Here is a 20,000-nt window from a genome sequence, read left to right as displayed (position 1 = left end):
GGTGGGGTTAGACCAGCTGTGGTATTACAGAAGACAGTGGGGTTAGACCAGCTGTGGTATTACAGAAGACGGTGGGGTTAGACCAGCTGTGATGTTACAGAAGACGGTGGGGTTAGACCAGCTGTGATGTTACAGAAGACGGTGGGGTTAGACCAGCTGAGGGAGAAGAAGACAGTGGGGTTAGACCAGCTGTGATGTTACAGAAGACAGTGGGGTTAGACCAGCTGTGGTATTACAGAAGACGGTGGGGTTAGACCAGCTGTGGTATTACAGAAGACGGTGGGGTTAGACCAGCTGTGGTATTACAGAAGACAGTGGGGTTAGACCAGCTGTGGTATTACAGAAGACGGTGGGGTTAGACCAGCTGTGATGTTACAGAAGACAGTGGGGTTAGACCAGCTGTGATGTTACAGAAGACGGTGGGGTTAGACCAGCTGTGATGTTACAGAAGACAGTGGGGTTAGACCAGCTGTGATGTTACAGAAGACGGTGGGGTTAGACCAGCTGTGATGTTACAGAAGACAGTGGGGTTAGACCAGCTGTGGTATTACAGAAGACGGTGGGGTTAGACCAGCTGTGATGTTACAGAAGACGGTGGGGTTAGACCAGCTGTGATGTTACAGAAGACGGTGGGGTTAGACCAGCTGTGGTATTACAGAAGACGGTGGGGTTAGACCAGCTGTGGTATTACAGAAGACAGTGGGGTTAGACCAGCTGTGATGTTACAGAAGACGGTGGGGTTAGACCAGCTGTGATGTTACAGAAGACGGTGGGGTTAGACCAGCTGTGGTATTACAGAAGACGGTGGGGTTAGACCAGCTGTGGTATTACAGAAGACGGTGGGGTTAGACCAGCTGTGGTATTACAGAAGACGGTGGGGTTAGACCAGCTGTGATGTTACAGAAGACGGTGGGGTTAGACCAGCTGTGTGAGAAGAAGCGGTTTCGCTTGAGGAAATGTATTACTGCTGTTGCAGCAGCAAAAGGTGGTGGGAAACGTGGTCAGGTTAAGAGAAGAAAAAAAAACAATGATGATGATCATGCTTCATCGGGTGTCTTTTTTCTCGTTGGTTTCTCTGTGGTTTCTTCTGCTTTTCTTTTCTCTTTTCTATATGGAGGTACTAAAGGTAGGTTCTCTCAATATTAATGGGGGAAGGGACAGGAATAAGAGGGCTTGGGTATTAGAAGTAATAAAACAGAAAAGGCTTAATGTAGTTTTCCTACAGGAGACACACAGTGATGAGGAAAATGAGGTTGACTGGGGTATGTGGTGGGAGGGGCAGCATGTACTCAATCATGGTACTAATTTCAGTGCTGGGGTGGCAATCTTGTTTTCCTCAGGCTTAGGGGTGACTGTGGTATCTACAACAGAGATTGTCAAGGGTCGGGTTTTATTGGTCAAGGTGGATGTTATGGGGTTTCTGTTTGTTTTTTTGAATGTTTATGCTCCGAATGAGGGTACAGAGCGTGTTGCTGTATTTGATCAAATAAAGGAAACCTTAAGACAGTGTGATCAAGAGGGGTGGATGGTTTTAGGGGGGGACTGGAACTGTACAGTGGATTTTACTGTTGATCGCACCGCTGAAGAACCTCATCTGCGGTCAGCCACTTGCCTGTCTATTAACTGAGTTTGAGCTTTCTGATGTGTAGAGAGTAAGGAATGAGAAAGTTAGGCAGTACACATGGCTAAATATTAATGAAGGTCGTGTCAATGCAGCAAGGCTAGACAGGTTGTATGTATCTGAGCAATACTGTAGTAGGGTTGGAAAGTGTGCCATTACTCCTGTGGGTTTCTCTGATCATCATATTGTTACTGTTGATATTAACCTGTTGCGACGACCAAACCCGGATCCGGGATTCTATTTATAGACCTAAGCTCATTACCATAACGCAACGTTAACTATTCATGAAAATCGCAAATGAAATGAAATAAATATGCTAGCTCTCAAGCTTAGCCTTTTGTTAACAACACTGTCATCTCAGATTTTCAAAATATGCTTTTCAACCATAGGAAAACAATCATTTGTGTAACAGTAGCTAGCTAGCGTAGCATTTAGTGTTAGCATTAGCGTTAGCATTAGCGTTAGCATTTAGCAGGCAACTATCACAAAAACAAGTAAAGCCTTCAAATAAAATAACTTACCTTTGAAGAACTTCTGATGTTTTCAATGAGGAGACTCTCAGTTAGATAGCAGATGCTCCGTTTTTCCAAAAAGATTCTTTGTGTATTAGAAATAGCTCCGTTTTGTACATCACATTTGGCTACCAAAAAAAAAAAAAAAAAACGAAAATTCAGCCCTCAAAACGCGAACTTTTTTCCAAATTAACTCCATAATATCGACTGAAACATGGCAAACGTGGTTTAGAATCAATCCTCAAGGTGTTTTTCCACATATCTCTTCAATGATATATCCTTCGTGGAAGCCTGGTTTCTCCTTGCTCTCAAATGGAAAAATAATTGCACCTGGCTTTACGCTCCAATTTCGACGCAGGGACACCAGGCGGACACTTGGAAAATGTAGTCTCTTATGGTCAATCTTCCAATGATATGCCTACAAATACGTCACAATGCTGCTAACACTTTGGGGGAACGACAGAAAGTGTAGGCTCATTCCTTGCGCAATCACAGCCATATAAGGAGACAATGGAAAACAGAGCTTCAGAAATTCTGCTCATTTCCTGGTTGACGCATCATCTTGGTTTCGCCTGTATAATGAGTTCTGGGGCACTTACAGACAATATCTTTGCAGATTCTGAAACTTTAGAGTGTTTTCTTTCAAAAAGAATATGCATAGTCGAGCATCTTTTCGTGACAAAATATCGCGCTTAAAACGGGAACGTTTTTTATCCAAAAATGAAATAGCGCCCCTAGAGATCAAAGAGGTTAACTTCTTGGATATAGGGGGCGCTATTTTAATTTTGGGAAGAAAAACGTTCCCGTTTTAAACAAGATATTTTGTCACGAAAAGATGCTCGACTATGCATATAATTGACAGCTTTGGAAAGAAAACACTCTGACGTTTCCATATTGTCTGTGAGTGCAACAGAACTGATGTTACAGAAAAAAACCCAGATAAAAATCCAATCAGGAAGTGCCGCATTTTTTTAAACCGCCTAATGCCAATGACTCCTTTATATGGCTGTGAAGGAGCTAGGAGTCAGCATACGTTTTCCCCAAGGTGTCTGCAGCATTGTGACGTATATGTAGGCATATCATTGGAAGATTGACCATAAGAGACTACATCTACCAGGTGGTCGCTTGGTGTCCTCCGTCGCAATTATTGCGTAATCTCCAGTTACAGTATTTTTCCGTTTGCTTCTGATGAGAAGCCAACTGCCACCACTGATAGATTATCGAATAGATATGTGAAAAACACCTTGAGGATTGATTCTAAACAATGTTTGCCATGTTTCTGTCGATATTATGGAGCTAATTTGGAAAAAAGTTTGGCGTTGTAAGTGACTACATTTTCCGGCCTTTTTCTTAGCCAAACGCGATGAACAAAACGGAGCTATTTCGTCTACACAAATAATATTTTTGGAAAAAATGAACATTTGCTATCTAACTAAGAGTCTCGTCATTGAAAACATCCGAAGTTCTTCAAAGGTAAATGATTTTATTTGAATGCTTTTCTTGTTTTTGTGAAAATGTTGCCTGTTGAATGCTAGGCTTAATGCTATGCTAGACTATCAATACTCTTACACAAATGCTTGTGTAGCTTTGGTTGAAAAGCATATTTTGAAAATCTGAGATGACAGTGTTGTTAACAAAAGGCTAAGCTTGTGTTTGAATATATTTATTTCATTTTATTTGCGATTTTCATGAATAGGAAACGTTGCGTTATGGTAATGAGCTTGAGGCTATGATTACGCTCCCGGATACGGGATTGCTCGACGCTAGAGGTTAACTTGTCCTGTCCACCTTACTGGCATTTTAATGTTAAATTGTTACATGATGTCATGTTTTGTGACAGGTTTTTGTTGTTTTGGGAAAAATGGAGGGTTACAAAAGGGAATTTTGAGTCCTTGAGACAATGGTGGGAGGTTGGGAAGGCCCAACTACGAGTATTTTGTCAACAGTATACTGCTCTGTCTAGTATTAAAGTTAAAGAGACTGTCAGGGCCCTTGAACAGGACATCAAATCTATTGAATTGAAGTTGCTCACTCAGAACGACCCTGGACTAGTCATGAACTTACAGGACAAGAGACATGAACTGAGGTCGTTTCTGCACGAAAGAGTGAAGGGTGCCTTGATTAGGTCTCGTTTCGCTTCCCTCAAGGATATGGATGCTCCTAGCGTTTAAAAAAAAACTAGGACAGTCGACATTGCAACGTAAACAGATGGTCTGCCTTCATCTCCCTGATGGGAAGGTGACCACGGATGACAGTGAAATGCGTCAACATGCCGTGGATTTCTACTCGGCCCTCTATAAGGCGGAGGATTGTGACTCTGACATTACACTGCAAGAGCTGTGTAATGCTGGCCTTGATGGTTTACCATCTGAGTTTTATAAGCACTTTTGGGGGTCTATTGGGGAGGATTTTTATGAAGTGGTGTGTGAATCTTTTCATGAGGGTTCTCTTCCTGTATCCTGTCAATGTGCGGTGCTTTCACTGTTGCCAAAAAAGGGGGATTTGGCTCTCATAAAAAATTGGAGACCTGTTGCTTTGCTGGGCGCAGAATACACAATTGTTTCTAAATGTCTCTCAAACAGGTTGAAAGAGTATCTGGGATTGTTGGTCCACAAGGACCAGTCCTACTGTGTACCTGATCCTCTATCGTTTATAACTTGTTTCTGATAAGAGATGTTTTAGACATTTGTAAACTGTCTGATGTGAATGTGGGTTTACTTTCTTTGGATCAGGAGAAGGCTTTTGATTGTGTGGACCACCAGTATTTGTTTAAAACAATGAAAGCCTTTGGGTTTGGGATGTTTTTTTGTCTTGGATAAATTTACTGCATGCTGGGAGCCTCATGTATGGTGAAGGTGGGGGGTGGTTTGTGCTGCCCCATCCCTGTCCAAAGGGGCATCAGGCAGGGATGCCCAATTTCAGGGCAGTTATATAGTCTGGCGATTGAACCAATGCTTTGTTTTTTAAGAGCGAAGCTTACTGGTTTATCTGTGCCAGGTGTAATGAAGGGTCCCACGATAGCACTGTATGCGTATGCAGATGACATGATAGTTTTTATTACAGGGGGTGAGGATGTTAAGGTTCTCTCAAACACTTTAAAGGTGTATGAGGGGGCCTCCTCAGCTAGAGTCAATTGGGGAAAGAGTGAAGCGCTGTGGGCAGGTCAGCTTCAAACGGGGTCCGCTCCACGGTTACCAGGGGGGCTTCAGATGGGGTCCGCTCCACGGTTACCAGGGGGGCTTCAAACGAGGTCTGCTCCACGGTTACCAGGGGGGCTTCAGATGGGGTCCGCTCCATGGTTACCAGGGGGGCTTCAGACGGGGTCCGCCCCACGGTTACCAGGGGGGCTTCATATGGGGTCCGCTCCATGGTTACCAGGGGGGCTTCAGACGGGGTCCGCTCCACGGTTACCAGGGGGGCTTCAGACGGGGTCCGCTTCACGGTTACCAGCGGGGCTTCAGACTGGGTCTGCTCCACGGTTACCAGGGGGGCTTCAGACGGGGTCCGCTCCACGGTTACCAGGGGGGCTTCAGATGGGGTCCGCTCCACGGTTTCCAGGGGGGCTTCAGACGGGGTCCGCTCCACCGTTACCAGGGGGGCTTCAGACGGGGTCCGCTCCACGGTTACCAGGGGCTTCAGACGGAGTCCGCTCCACGGTTACCAGGGGGGCTTCAGACGGGGTCCGCTCCACGGTTACCAGGGGGGTTCAGACGGGGTCCGCTCCACGGTTACCAGGGGGGTTCAGACGGGGTCCGCTCCACGGTTACCAGGGGGGTTTCAGACGGGGTCCGCTCCACGGTTACCAGGGGGCTTCAGACGGGGTCCGTTCCACGGTTACCAGGGGGGCTTCAGACGGGGTCCGCTCCACAGTTACCAGGGGGGCTTCAGTGGGGCAGAGATGGGATGAGGACTTTGGGGGTTTTTCTAGGCTCCGATGTCTTTCAGAAAAATAACTGTATTGGAGAAAGTGTGTGCCAGACTGTCAAGATGGAAATGGGTGCTGCCCCAGCTGTCTTATAGGGGAAGGGTGCTGATAGCTAATACTCTTGCTGCCTCTACCCTGTGGCCAGACTAATCATTTTGCAGCCACCAAAGAGTCTGACACAAGAGTTTCAGAGGACGCTTGTCAATTCCTTCTGGTCTGGACAACATTGGATTAAAGCTGCAGCCCTGTACCTGCCACTGCACGAGGGTGAGCAAGGCCTGGTGGACATTTTCTCTAGAATCATGGCTTTCCGGCTTCAAGCAGCCCAGAGACTGTTGTACAGTGATGGTTCTAACTGGGTCGACACAGCCTACACACTGATGAGGAGAGAGGGCTGTTTGGGCTTAGACAAGCACCTTTTCCTCTTAAAGCTGGAGGGGGGTGATTTTTCTGGCCTGACTCCATTTTATGAGTCTGTTATGCAGGCTTGGAGAGTCCTTGTCAAGTCCCATAAGGCCTGCACGCCACCAGGGATGTGGCTTTTTGAAAGAGACTATTTTTCACAACACTGCCATCCAGTCCCGTGCTCTGGGTTCCAGACTACGTTCATGCCTGTTAGGCGTGGGGTGTACCAAGCTGGGTCATCTGATGCGGAGCAGGAGCAGATCGTTGCAGGAGCTGGGAGAAAGAGCAGGGAACCGATCTTCTCGCCTACTGAGGAAGGTTGTCGCTGAGGTCTGTGACTCCTTGCCAGTACTTAATCTGCAGTACGTGACTGACACTTCCAAATCTGGTGGAAGGAGGGTCTGGATTATGTGTTCCCTGCACTGATTGTTAGTGCTGCGATGGGGGCATTCGAGGAGGATGTGGGGTTGCTGCATTCCTTCGATACCCCGGAGCTGGGATAGTTCAAGGAGCTGGGGGAGTTCAAGGAGCTGGGGGAGTTCAAGGAGGTGGGAAAGAAGGACATGTACAAAATATGTGTAAAGGTGTCCCATGCTTCTTCCCTGGAAGGGGTAAAATCGACGAGGTGGGTGGGTGTGCTTGGTCCAGGTGCCTCCCCAAAAGGCTGTTGGCGGTCTTTATACAAACTGCCTATTGATAAGAGGACAGATGACCTCCAATGGAGGATAATACATGGAGCCATAGACACCAATATGCATCTGGTACACCTGGATCCTCCTGTTGGGAGGGGACTCCATTCTGCATCTCCTACATCTGGATCCTCCTGTTGGGGAGGGGTGTCCATTCTGCATCTGGTACACCTGGATCCTCCTGTTGGGGAGGGATGTCCATTCTTCATCTGATACACCTGGATCCTCATGTTGGGGAGGGGTGTCCATTCTGCATCTTCTACATCTGGATCCTCCTGTTGGGGGAGGGTGTCCATTCTGCATCTGATACACCTGGATCCTAATGTTGGGGAGGGGTGTCCATTCTTCATCTGATACACCTGGATCCTCATGTTGGGGAGGGGTGTCCATTCTGCATCTTCTACATCTGGATCCTACAGTTGGGGAGGGGTGTCCATTCTGCATCTCCTACACCTGGATCCTCCTGTTGGGAGGAGTGTCCATTCTGCATCTGGTACACCTGGACCCTCCTGTTGGGGAGGGGTGTCCATTCTGCATCTCCTACACCTGGATCCTCCTGTTGGGGAGGAGTGTCCATTCTGCATCTGATACACCTGGATCCTCCTGTTGGGGAGGGGTGTCCATTCTGCATCTGATACACCTGGATCCTCCTGTTGGGGAGGGGTGTCCATTCTGTGCTGAGTCTGAAACTCTGGCACATCTGTTTTTACTGTGTCCCAGGTTGGTCGGGATGATTGAACTGATCACTGATTGGTTGTAAACGTTGGGAGAGGTTTGCTCTTCCCAACTGTATATATTTGGGCCAAAGTACAAGTTCAGTCAAAAGGGTGTAGTTGTGTTGCTTAATTTTGTGTTAGTGGCAGCAAAATTTGCGATATGGAAGACCCGAAAGAACAGTATTTGGGGACAGGGGTCTGTGGATGTGGTGGGAATGTTGGCAGCAAGACTAAGGGTTGAGTTTGCCTATTATAAACTTGTCAACAATATTGATCTGTTTTTGAGTATATGGGGTATACAGAGGCTGTTGTGTTTAGTTACTGTGGAGGAGGAATTGGAGTTGTGTTTTTAATTGATGTGTAACTATGGTTTCGTATGAGTATTTATTGTGTGGTGGGTTCCCAGACCCATTAAAGATGATTTAAATCTCTCTCTCTCTCTCTCTCTCTCTCTCTCTCTCTCTCTCTCTCTGTCTCTCTCTCTCTCTCTGTTCCTCTCTCTCTCTGTTCCTCTCTCTCTCTGTTCCTCTCTCTCTCTCTCTCTCTCTCTCGCTCTCTCTCTCTCTGTTCCTCTCTCTCTGTTCCTCTCTCTCTCTCAATTCAATTCAATTCAATTCAAGGGCTTTATTGGCATGGGAAACATGTGTTAACATTGCCAAAGCAAGTGAGGTAGACAACATACAAAGTGAAAATATAAAGTGAAAAACAACAAAAATTAACAGTAAACATTACACATACAGAGGTTTCAAAACAGTAAAGACATTACAAATGTCATATTATATATATATATACAGTATTTTAACAATGTACAAATGGTTAAAGGACACAAGATAAAATAAATAAGCATAAATATGGGTTGTATTTACAATGGTGTGTGTTCTTCACTGGTTGCCCTTTTCTCGTGGCAACAGGTCACAAATCTTGCTGCTGTGATGGCACACTGTGGAATTTCACCCAGTAGATATGGGAGTTTTTCAAATTTGGATTTGTTTTCGAATTCTTTGTGGATCTGTGTAATCTGAGGGAAATATGTCTCTCTAATATGGTCATACATTGGGCAGGAGGTTAGGAAGTGCAGCTCAGTTTCCACCTCATTTTGTGGGCAGTGAGCACATAGCCTGTCTTCTCTTGAGAGCCATGTCTGCCTACGGCGGCCTTTCTCAATAGCAAGGCTATGCTCACTGAGTCTGTACATAGTCAAAGCTTTCCTTAATTTTGGGTCAGTCACAGTGGTCAGGTATTCTGCCGCTGTGTACTCTCTGTTTAGGGCCAAATAGCATTCTAGTTTGCTCTGTTTTTTTGTTAATTCTTTCCAATGTGTCAAGTAATTATCTTTTTGTTTTCTCATGATTTGGTTGGGTCTAATTGTGCTGTTGTCCTGGGGCTCTGTAGGGTGTGTTTGTGTTTGTGAACAGAGCCCCAGGACCAGCTTGCTTAGGGGACTCTTCTCCAGGTTCATCTCTCTGTAGGTGATGGCTTTGTTATGGAAGGTTTGTGAATCACTTCCTTTTAGGTGGTTGTAGAATTTAACGGCTCTTTTCTGGATTTTGATAATTAGTGGGTATCGGCCTAATTCTGCTCTGCATGCATTATTTGGTGTTCTACGTTGTACACGGAGGATATTTTTGCAGAATTCTGCGTGCAGAGTCTCAATTTGGTGTTTGTCCCATTTTGTGAAGTCTTGGTTGGTGAGCGGACCCCAGACCTCACAACCATAATCCTCTCTCTCTACAGCATGTATTTATTTACAAATCAAGATAAATATTGTAGTCAGGCAACATATGATATCTGAATAGGAAACATTTAATTCCAAAGTCGGAGTATATTTGATCTCTCTTCTGCTGTAATATAATAATAATAATGATAATAATACAGTTTTTTTTCCAATTGCTAACACACTAAAATGACAATTATTTAAACTGACACACAGAGAGCAAAACCTCTTCTCAATTCTCCAAAAGTCTAAACACATTTTCAGCTTTACACACATTTTGCAATTCAAAATGGCACTTTTTAAATGCACTGCACAAGGTTCTCTGCATAAGACACAACAATATGACATAAAGTCACATGTTTGCCATTTCAAAACACTGCCATTCAAAATGACACTACATGAGCTAATTGGCCAATACATGTGCCAACTGGCCAAACACCTCAATGGTTCATTGTTACCACTTCAATCAGGAAGTAAGCACTATGAAAAGACCACAGGTGAGCACTTTTGTTTTACAACAACAATGGAAGCTGTTGCAGAGAAAGGAGGAGGAAGAGGGAGGGTGAGAATGAGAGGGGGACGAAAGAGTGAGAGGTAGGGGTAGAGCTGGTAGAGGAGTTCATGGCCAAAGAAGACAACATCTTTCAAATGAAATCAGAGCAACCTTAGTTGATCATGTCATCAACCATGGGCTGACAATGCGAGAGGCTGGACAGAGAGTGCAGCCCAACTTGAGCTGTTTTACTGTTCGCCTGTGTCATTCGGACATTGAGACTGGAGTACAGGTATGTAACCAACATTTCTTTCACACTATGTATTACACCCCATGTCATAGTGTATCAGTTGGGTGCCACCTGTTTTTCTTCATGAATGGTTGATATCATACACTATCTGCACACATTTCCTGTAGAATTGACTCTACTGTGGGGGAAATATCTTTAGGCTGCATTGTCCAAACCTTATATTTTTGTTTTGTTGTTTTTCTAAAGGACAGAGACGCAACCATGGTAGAGGAAGGGGCCAAATGTTCATCGGGGTACAGGAAGCTGCCATTATAAACTTGGTTTTGGAAAATAATGAAATCAGATGACGAGAAATTCAAAGCCACAACCTCCAAGACAACACCATATTCAACAACATATTCAACGAGTCAGTCTGTTCACATTGGCTCGCATTCTCACGCGAAACCAAATCAGAATGAAACAACTTTATAAGGTGCCGTTTGAGAGAAACTCTCAAAGAAACAGAGGTCAGACGATGTGGATGTAAGTACAATATTGACTGCAGTAAACTACACACAACATTGTTTCCCAGTGGACTGGATAACACCATATTGACTGCAGTACACTACACAACATTGTTTCCCAGTGTACTGGATAACACCATATTGACTGCAGTACACTACACAACATTGTTTCCCAGTGTACTGGATAACACCATATTGACTGCAGTGAACTACACAACATTGTTTCCCAGTGTACTGGATAACACCATATTGACTGCAGTACACTACACAACATTGTTTCCCACTGTACTGGATAACACCATATTGACTGCAGTACACTACACAACATTGTTTCCCAGTGTACTGGATAACACCATATTGACTGCAGTGAACTACACAACATTGTTTCCCAGTGTACTGGATAACACCATATTGACTGCAGTACACTACACAACATTGTTTCCCACTGTACTGGATAACACCATATTGACTGCAGTACACTACACAACATTGTTTCCCAGTGGACTGGATAACACCATATTGACTGCAGTGAACTACACAACATTGTTTCCCAGTGGACTGGATAACACCATATTGACTGCAGTGAACTACACAACATTGTTTCCCAGTGGACTGGATAACACCATATTGACTGCTTTTGTTCTATGTTTTCAGGGAGTACTGGAAATGGATGCTCATGCAATCCCACGTGAGTTCATCTTTATAGATGAGGCTGGGTTCAACCTAGCAAAGACCAGAAGAAGGGGGAGAAACATCATTGGCCACAGAGCCATTATAGATGTTCCTGGCCGACGTGGTGGGAACATCACAATGTGCACTGCCATCTCCAATACGCATGGTGTCCTCCACCGTCATGCCAACCTTGGACCATACAATACAGCCCATATTCTCACATTTCTGGACAGACTCCACAACATTCTCATACCACCAGAGCGTATGAATGATGCAGATCATCAAAGAACCCGGTACGTTGTAGTACTGTCACGTTCTGACCTTTATTTCCTTTGTTTTGTATTTATTTAGTATGGTCAGGGCGTGAGTTGGGTGGGCAGTCTACGTTTGTTTTTCTATGTTTTGGGGTATTTCTATGTTTCGGCCTAGTATGGTTCTCAATCAGAGGCAGGTGTCATTAGTTGTCTCTGATTGAGAATCATACTTAGGTAGCCTGGGTTTCACTGTGTGTTTGTGGGTGATTGTTCCTGTCTTTGTGTTTGCACCAGATAGGGCTGTTTTGAGTTCTCACGTTTATTGTTTTCGTTAGTTTATTCATGTAGAGTGTTTTCATTAAAAAAAACATGAATAACCACCACGCTGCGTTTTGGTCCACCTCTCCTTCAACTAAAGAGAACCGTTACAAGTATGGGACAACATGAGCTTTCATCATGCAGCCCCAGTCCAAAACTGGTTTGCTGACCACCCACCATTTCTGAACCCCATAGAGTTATTTTCGGCATGGCGGTGGAAGGTGTACGACCGGCAGCCCTTAGTGCGCAGGTCTCTTGTGCAGGCTATGGAAGAGGCATGTGACGATATTGATGTGGGTGCGATTCAGGGATGGATAAGGCACTCAAGGCACTTTCTTCCCTCGATGTCTGGCAAGGGAAGATATTTCCTGTGATGTGGACGAGGCGTTGTGGCCAGACCCAGCTGTGCAGCAAGATGCTGCCTAATTAGTTTTATTGCCTCTTTTTTTTTCTATATATTTTTTTCTGCAATTTTCTTTTTTCTTTTTCAGTTTACTGTTTGTTTGTGAGCATATTTTGTTCAGTGTAAATATGTCTGCTGATGATGATGTTGCACTGACTTGTTTGAATTTTTTTTTTAAATAAACTATTTCAAAAATCTGGTCATATGAATGAAGCCATTTCAAGCAAACATTATGTGGTTTGTAATTCTGACTCACCTGTCTCATGAACTGTCTCTCTGTCTCTGTGTCTGTCTGTCTGTCTCTCTGTCTCTCTGTGTGTGTGTGTGTGTGTTGTTTAATTACCTTTCTTGTTCCCGAAGAAGAGTGTCTGCTGTGTGGGGTTGGACCACTGGAGGGACGTCTGGTCATTGTATTCTACTCTACAGGTCATGATGGCCGTCCTGCCTTCTGTCACAGTCTGATTCTGGACCAGGGGGTGTTGCCCGGACGACCCTGGAGTGAGAGGAGGAGACGAGGGAATATAAAAATAAATGAAACAACTATATTCTGTCCTGTGATTGGGCGGGGGGGGGGGGGGTGTTTAAAAATACAAAACGTAGCATGTCTTGAATTAGATATTGCACGAGCCAACATTTCACAGACAACAAAGATTGTTTACTATATTTACAAGATAGTCGATTGACCTCTCTAACAATGGAAATACATGTCCTCAAAGATGGAGGATGGATGGTCCCCATTTTAAAAAATCATACATTTCCACATCAATTTACAATGCAAAATAATGGTCCTAGTAAATACAGTAAGAGTAGTCATAGAGTAGCAGTCAACAGTTTAGACACACCTACTCATTCCACGGTTTTTCTTTCGTTTTACTATTTTCTACACTGTAGAATAATAGTTAAAACATCAAAACTATTAAATAACACATATGGAATCATGTGGTAACCAAAACAAGTGTTAAACAAATCCAAATATATATTAGATTTTAGATTATTCAAAGTAGCCACCCTTTGCCTTGATGACAGCTTTGCACCACTCTTGACATTCTCTCAAACAGCTTCATGAGGTAGTCACCTGGAATGGATTTCAAAACCTTTCTGATCTCCCCATCCCGGATCCGGGATCGTGAATACAGACTCAAGCTCATTACCATAACGCAACGTTAACTATTCATGAAAATCGCAAATGAAATTAAATAAATATGCCATCTCTCAAGCCTTTTGTAAACAACACTGTCATCTCAGATTTTCAAAATATGCTTCTCAACCATAGGAAAACAATCATTTGTGTAACAGTAGCTAGCTAGCGTAGCATTTAGCGTTAGCATTAGCGTTAGCATCCAGCACGCAACATTTCAACAAAAACATAAAAGCCTTCCAATAAAATCATTTACCCTTGAAGAACTTCGGATGTTTCTCATTGAACGCAAACGTTGTTTAGAATCAATCCTCAAGGTGTTTTTCACAACTCTCTTCGATGATATATCGTTCGTGGAAGCATGGTTTCTCCTCTCAATCAAATGGAAAAATACTTGCACCTGGCTTTGCGCACCAATTTCGACGCAGGACACCAGGCGGACACTTGGAAAATGTTGTCTCTTATGGTCAATCTTCCAATGATATGCCTACAAATACGTCACAATGCTGCCGACATCTTGGGGAAACGGCAAAAGGTCTAAGCTTATTCCTGTCGCATTCACAGCCATATAAGGAGACATTAGAAAACAGAGCTTCAGAAATTCTGCTCATTTCCTGTTTGACGTTTCATCTTGGTTTCGCCTGTAGAATGAGTTCTGGGGCACTTACAGACAATATCTTTGCAGATTCTGAAACTTCAGAGTGTTTTCTTTCCAAAACGGTCAATAATATGCATAGTCGAGCATCTTTTCGTGACAAAATATTGCGCTTAAAACGGGAACGTTTTTTATACAAAAATGAAATAGCGCCCCTAGAGATCCAACAGGTTCAGATGTGCCTTGTTAAAAGTTAATTTGGGGAAAAACCCTTGAATGAATAGGTATGTGCAAACTTTTGACTGGTACATATGACTGTTAGGGCCAAGCAATGAAGTTATATCTACCACCGATAAACACCTGCCTCTGATTGAGAACCACTTCAGACAGCCATAGACTTAGCTAGAACACCCCACTAGCTACAAACCAATGAAGTTACCACAACCCTTTACAGACCTAAAACGTAGCGACAGTAACATGTCAATAGTTGGTAACTTTTCAGACAAAAAAAAAAAAGTGACATTAGCTCCGGTTTAAAATGTTCTGTTTTCCTGACAACAATAAAGGTGGCATGTTGTGTTTTATTTCTAAATAAATAAATAAGTTACGGTATTTAAAAGGTATTTAGGAGAGATTGCTCTGCAACAGCTCCAGATTATTTGATTGACAGTTCTGGTTGCCAAGTGATGGACCCCAGGCTTCAGAAGCCTCATTCCTTTACAGATAAATAAAATGCCCTTTCAATATCTCCAGAGAAGGTTTTGTGTTGGCATTTTTAAAAATCTGTAGTGTAGCCTAGCCCTATCAGACAAACAAACATGCCGTAGTTGAGGCACTTTCAAGGGGCTACATTCCATTATGTCTGAAAAGAGGAATCGATACAGGCCACCGGAGGTCTACTGGCATTACATATGAGTTAAAAACTAAGAGTAGACTACACCATGCTCGCAATACTGGCCCAAAGACATCGCTGTATACCAGCAACATCGGTGCCATGAATAGAGTACCACAGTATGTGTCATAATACCCATAAAACCTAGCAGACAAGCAGGAAAATGGTTCCAACCTTTTTTTTCCATCATTAAGTTTTCATGGACAAATGTTGGGCGGAGTAAAACCTCTTGCTTCGCCTCTTCCTCTCTGCCGACTATCACGTGAAAACATCCATCCCATTTCCTTAATTTTTGCATTTAAAATATCATTATATTATATCTAATTGATAGATAGTGAGAGAGTGAGAAAGAGAGGGAAAAAGAGAGAGAGAGGGAGGCTGAGAGAGAAAGAAAGAGATAGAGAGAGAGAGAGAGAGAGAGAGAGAGAGAGAGAGAGAGAAAGAAAGAGATAGAGAGAGAGAGAGAGAGAGAGAGAGAGGGAGGCTGAGAGAGAAAGAAAGAGAGAGAGAGAGAGAGAGAGAGAGGGAGGCTGAGAGAGAAAGAAAGAGATAGAGAGAGAGAGAGAGAGAGAGAGAGAGAGAGAGAGAGAGAGAAAGAGAGAGATTGATAGATTTAAATAGGTTTCTCTTTCCTGCTGCTCTATTCGGAGAAAAGTCTGTGAATCTTTATTTAAGAAACAAAAGTAGCTATTTGGACATAAGTGATGGACATTATCGAACAAAACAAACATTTATTGTGGGAACTGGGATTCCTGGGAGTGCATTCTGATAAAGATTAGGTAAGGTAGGTGAATATTTATAATGTTATTTCTGACTTCTGTTGACTGCACAACATGGCGGATATCTTTTTGGCTTGTTGGGTCTCTGAGCACCGTACTCAGATTATTGCATGGTTTGCTTTTTCCGTAAAGCTTTTTTGAAATCTGACACAGCGGTTGCATTAAGGAGAAGTGGATCTAAAGTTCAATTCATAACATATCAACATTTAGATTGAGTATTTATGTAAATTGATGTGGCTCTCTGCAAAATCACCGGATGTTTTTGGAACTACTGAAAATAACGTGCCAATGTATACTGAGATTTTTTTATATAAATATGAACTTTATCGAACTAAACATATATGTATTGTGTAACATGAAGTCCTATGAGTGTCATCTGATGAAGATCATCAAATGGCTGTGTTTATCTGTGACTTGCTGGTGACCCAACATAATCGTTGGTGGTGCTTTCGCTGTAAAGCCTATTTGAAATTGGACACTGTGGTGGGATAAGCAAAAATATTACCTTTAAAATGGTATAAAACACTTGTATGTTTGAGGAATTTTAATTATGAGATTTCTGTTGTTTTGATTTTGGCGCCCTGCACTTTCACTGGTTGTTGTCATACCATCCCGTTAACGGGATTTCAGCCATAAGAAGTTTTGCGAACATTTAAGAAAAACACTTGAAGAAAACACACAAAGTAGAAACCTGCAATGTTTTTATCGGAGCTCGAGGCGAGGTGCCATTTTAGCCATCATTTAACTAACTCAGTGGAGATTGTAAGGATCTCCAGGGTTTTCAACCCCTGAGTCCGGCTCTGCTAACTAACAAGTCTGAAGGTTAATGAGGTGTGGTGGAAGTTTATGCAAGAGAGAGACAAAAAAAGCACAATTCATCAATTTACGAGACTTCAAAGGGGACCACTTTCTGGTTCAAAATGCAATGATTTATACCGAATCAGACGTAATAAAGTTGTCATTTCAAACCCACAGACAACCCTAGGAGTCAAACACACAGACAACCCTAGGAGTCAAACATACAGACAACCCTAGGAGTCAAACATACAGACAACCCTAGGAGTCAAACCCACAAACAACCCTAGGAGTCAAACCTACAGACAACTCTAGGAGTCAAACATACAGACAACCCTAGGAGTCAAACCCACATAAAACCCTAGGAGTCAAACATACAGACAACCCTAGGAGTCAAACCCACAGACATCCCTAGGAGTCAAACATACAGACAACCCTAGGAGTCAAACCTACAGACAACCCTAGGAGTCACACCTACATACAACCCTAGGAACCACAGACAACTCTAGGAGTCAAACATACAGACAACCCTAGGAGTCAAACATACAGACAACCCTAGGAGTCAAACCTACAGACAACCCTAGGAGTCACACCTACATACAACCCTAGGAACCACAGACAACTCTAGGAGTCAATCGCACAGACAAAATTAGGAGTCACAGACAACCCTGGGAGTCAAATCCACAGACAACCCTAGGAGTTACAGACAACCCTAGGAGTCAAACCCACAGACAACCCTAGGAGTCACACCACAGACAACCCTAGGAGTCACACCACAGACAACCCTGGGAGTCACACCACATACCCTAGGAGTCACACCACAGACAACCGTAGGAGACAAACCCATGGACAACCCTAGGAGTCAAAGCCACAGACAACCCCAGGAGTCACAGACAACCCTAGGAGACAAACCCACGGACAACCCTAGGTGTCAAATCCACAGACAACCCTAGGAGTCACAGACAACCCTAGGAGACAAACCCACAGACAACCCTAGGAGACAAACCCACAGACAACCATAGGAGACACACCCACAGACAACCCTAGGAGTTAAAGCCACAGACAACCCTAGGAGTCAAACATACAGACAACCCTAGGAGTCAAACCTACAGACAACCCTAGGAGTCACAGACAACCCTAGGAGTCACACCACAGACAACCCTAGGAGTCAGACAACCCTAGGAGACAAACCCACAGACAACCCTAGGAGTCACACCACAGACAACCATATGAGTCACAGACAACCCTAGGAAACAAACCCACAGACAACCCTAGAAGACAAAGCCACAGACAACCCTAGGAGTCAAACCTACAGACAACCCTAGGAGACAAACCCACAGACAACCCTAGGAGTCACACCACAGACAACCATATGAGTCACAGACAACCCTAGGAAACAAACCCACAGACAACCCTAGAAGACAAAGCCACAGACAACCCTAGGAGTCAAACCTACAGACAACCCTAGGAGACAAACCCACAGACAACCCTAGGAGTCACACCACAGACAACCATATGAGTCACAGACAACCCTAGGAAACAAACCCACAGACAACCCTAGAAGACAAAGCCACAGACAACCCTAGGAGTCAAACCTACAGACAACCCTAGGAGACAAACCCACAGACAACCCTAGGAGTCACACCACAGACAACCCTAGGAGTCACAGACAACCCTAGGAGACAAACCCACAGACAACCCTAGGAGACAACCCCACAGACAACCCTAGGAGTCAAATCTACAGACAAGGTACTGGTTGACCCCAGACCTCCTCTAGACAAGGTACTGGTTGACCTCAGACCTCCTCTAGACAATGTACTGGTTGACCCCAGACCTCCTCTAGACAAGGTACTGGTTGACCCCAGACCTCCTCTACACAAGGTACTGGTTGACCCCAGACCTTCTCTAGACAAAGTACTGGTTGACCCCAGACCTCCTCTAGACAAGGTACTGGTTGACCCCAGACCTCCTCTAGACAATGTACTGGTTGACCCCAGACCTCCTCTAGACAAGGTACTGGTTGACCCCAGACCTCCTCTACACAAGGTACTGGTTGACCCGAGACACACCTTCCTCTATCCCACAACACCTGCATATCAACCTATCAGAATCCAGAATACGAACAACCTTTTTATAAAATGGTGTACGTAAACCCATGTACCCAGGCCCACAAGTCGATGCCAGAGCCACTCCTACAGTAGACAAGACTGGATAGCCGAGACCTGAACCTGCAATACAAGCACTTCCAATGAGTTACATGGGACGTTTAGAGAAATTGCTGTTTTTGCTGTGCTTTGTCTCTCTCTCTCTCACTCTTCCTTCCCTCTCTCCACGTTCACTTGTGTAAGAGGGAGCTATTTGACCGTGAAGTGGATGTATGAACACCGGGATGAGACAATTTTACAATTGAGACAGCTAGACCAAGGGAGGTGAGGTGGAGAGAGAGGAGAATGGAGAGACGGAGAGGGAGAAGGGAGGTGAGAAAGGGCAGTGGGGAGAAAGAGAGGGAGGAGAGAGGAGAGTAGAGAGAAATGGGGAGTGAAAGAGAGGGAGGAGAGAGGAGAGTAGAGAGAAATGGAGAGAGAAAGAGAGAGAGGAGAGTAGAGAGAAATGGGGAGAGAAAGAGAGGGAGTCAAAGCCACAGACAACCCTAGGAGTCACACCACAGACAACCCTGGGAGTCACACCACATACCCTAGGAGTCACACCACAGACAACCCTAGGAGGTTGAGAGGAGAGTAGAGAGAAATGAGGAGAGAAAGCGAGGACGGAGAGAGGAGAGTAGAGGCCAGGTGGAGAGAGAGAGGGGGAGGAGAGAGGAGAGTAGAGAGAAATGGGGAGAGAGGATGGAGAGAGGAGAGTAGAGGCCAGGTGGAGAGAGAGACGGGAGAAGAGAGAACTGGGAGAAAAGAGATGGAGGAAAGAGGACAGATTAAGAGGGAGGAGAGAGAGATATAGGTCAGGTTGAGAGAGAGAGAGAGAGAGAGGTGGAGGCAGGAGAGAGAGGGAGAAGAGAGGGATGAGAAGAGAGACAAAGGAGGGAGAAGAGAGGGATGGGAAGTGATGGATGAGGAGGTAGAGAGGTGAGGCGAGGAGCATGGGTCATTAACAGTGCTGATGAAGGTCTCCTGGGGTTGACGGTGCATGTGAGAGAGAGGAGGAACAGGAAAGACCGGGATAGATCGACAGAGAGAAATGGATCTGGGCTGCTGGAGGAATATTTTATTCATGTAGGTTTTTCATGAAGCATGGCCTGTCACCAGAATCTCTTTCATTCCTCTCTTTCTTCCCTACTCCCCATCTCTCATGTCTTCTCTCTCTTCCCT

At 44.4% G+C, this 20,000-nt stretch overlaps 1 protein-coding gene across 4 annotated transcripts in view; it reads right to left on the bottom strand.

Annotated features, from left to right (window-relative positions):
* Positions 1 to 20,000, bottom strand: part of LOC110511297 (cell adhesion molecule 2) — a 473,792-nt gene that overhangs the window by 183,541 nt on the left and 270,251 nt on the right. For all 4 annotated transcript variants that reach the window (XM_090188763.1, XM_090188764.1, XM_090188762.1 and 1 more), the window contains one exon: positions 12,819 to 12,968. In XM_090188763.1, the coding sequence (XP_090044889.1) occupies positions 12,819 to 12,968 (150 nt within the window). The remainder of the gene's footprint in view (positions 1 to 12,818; positions 12,969 to 20,000) is intronic.

Source organism: Oncorhynchus mykiss, chromosome 10 (genome assembly GCF_057628025.1).
Source record: "Oncorhynchus mykiss isolate SJ-2025 chromosome 10, ASM5762802v1, whole genome shotgun sequence".
NCBI classification, from domain to species: Eukaryota; Metazoa; Chordata; class Actinopteri; order Salmoniformes; family Salmonidae; genus Oncorhynchus; species Oncorhynchus mykiss.
This window is presented reverse-complemented; position numbering and strand designations above follow the sequence as displayed.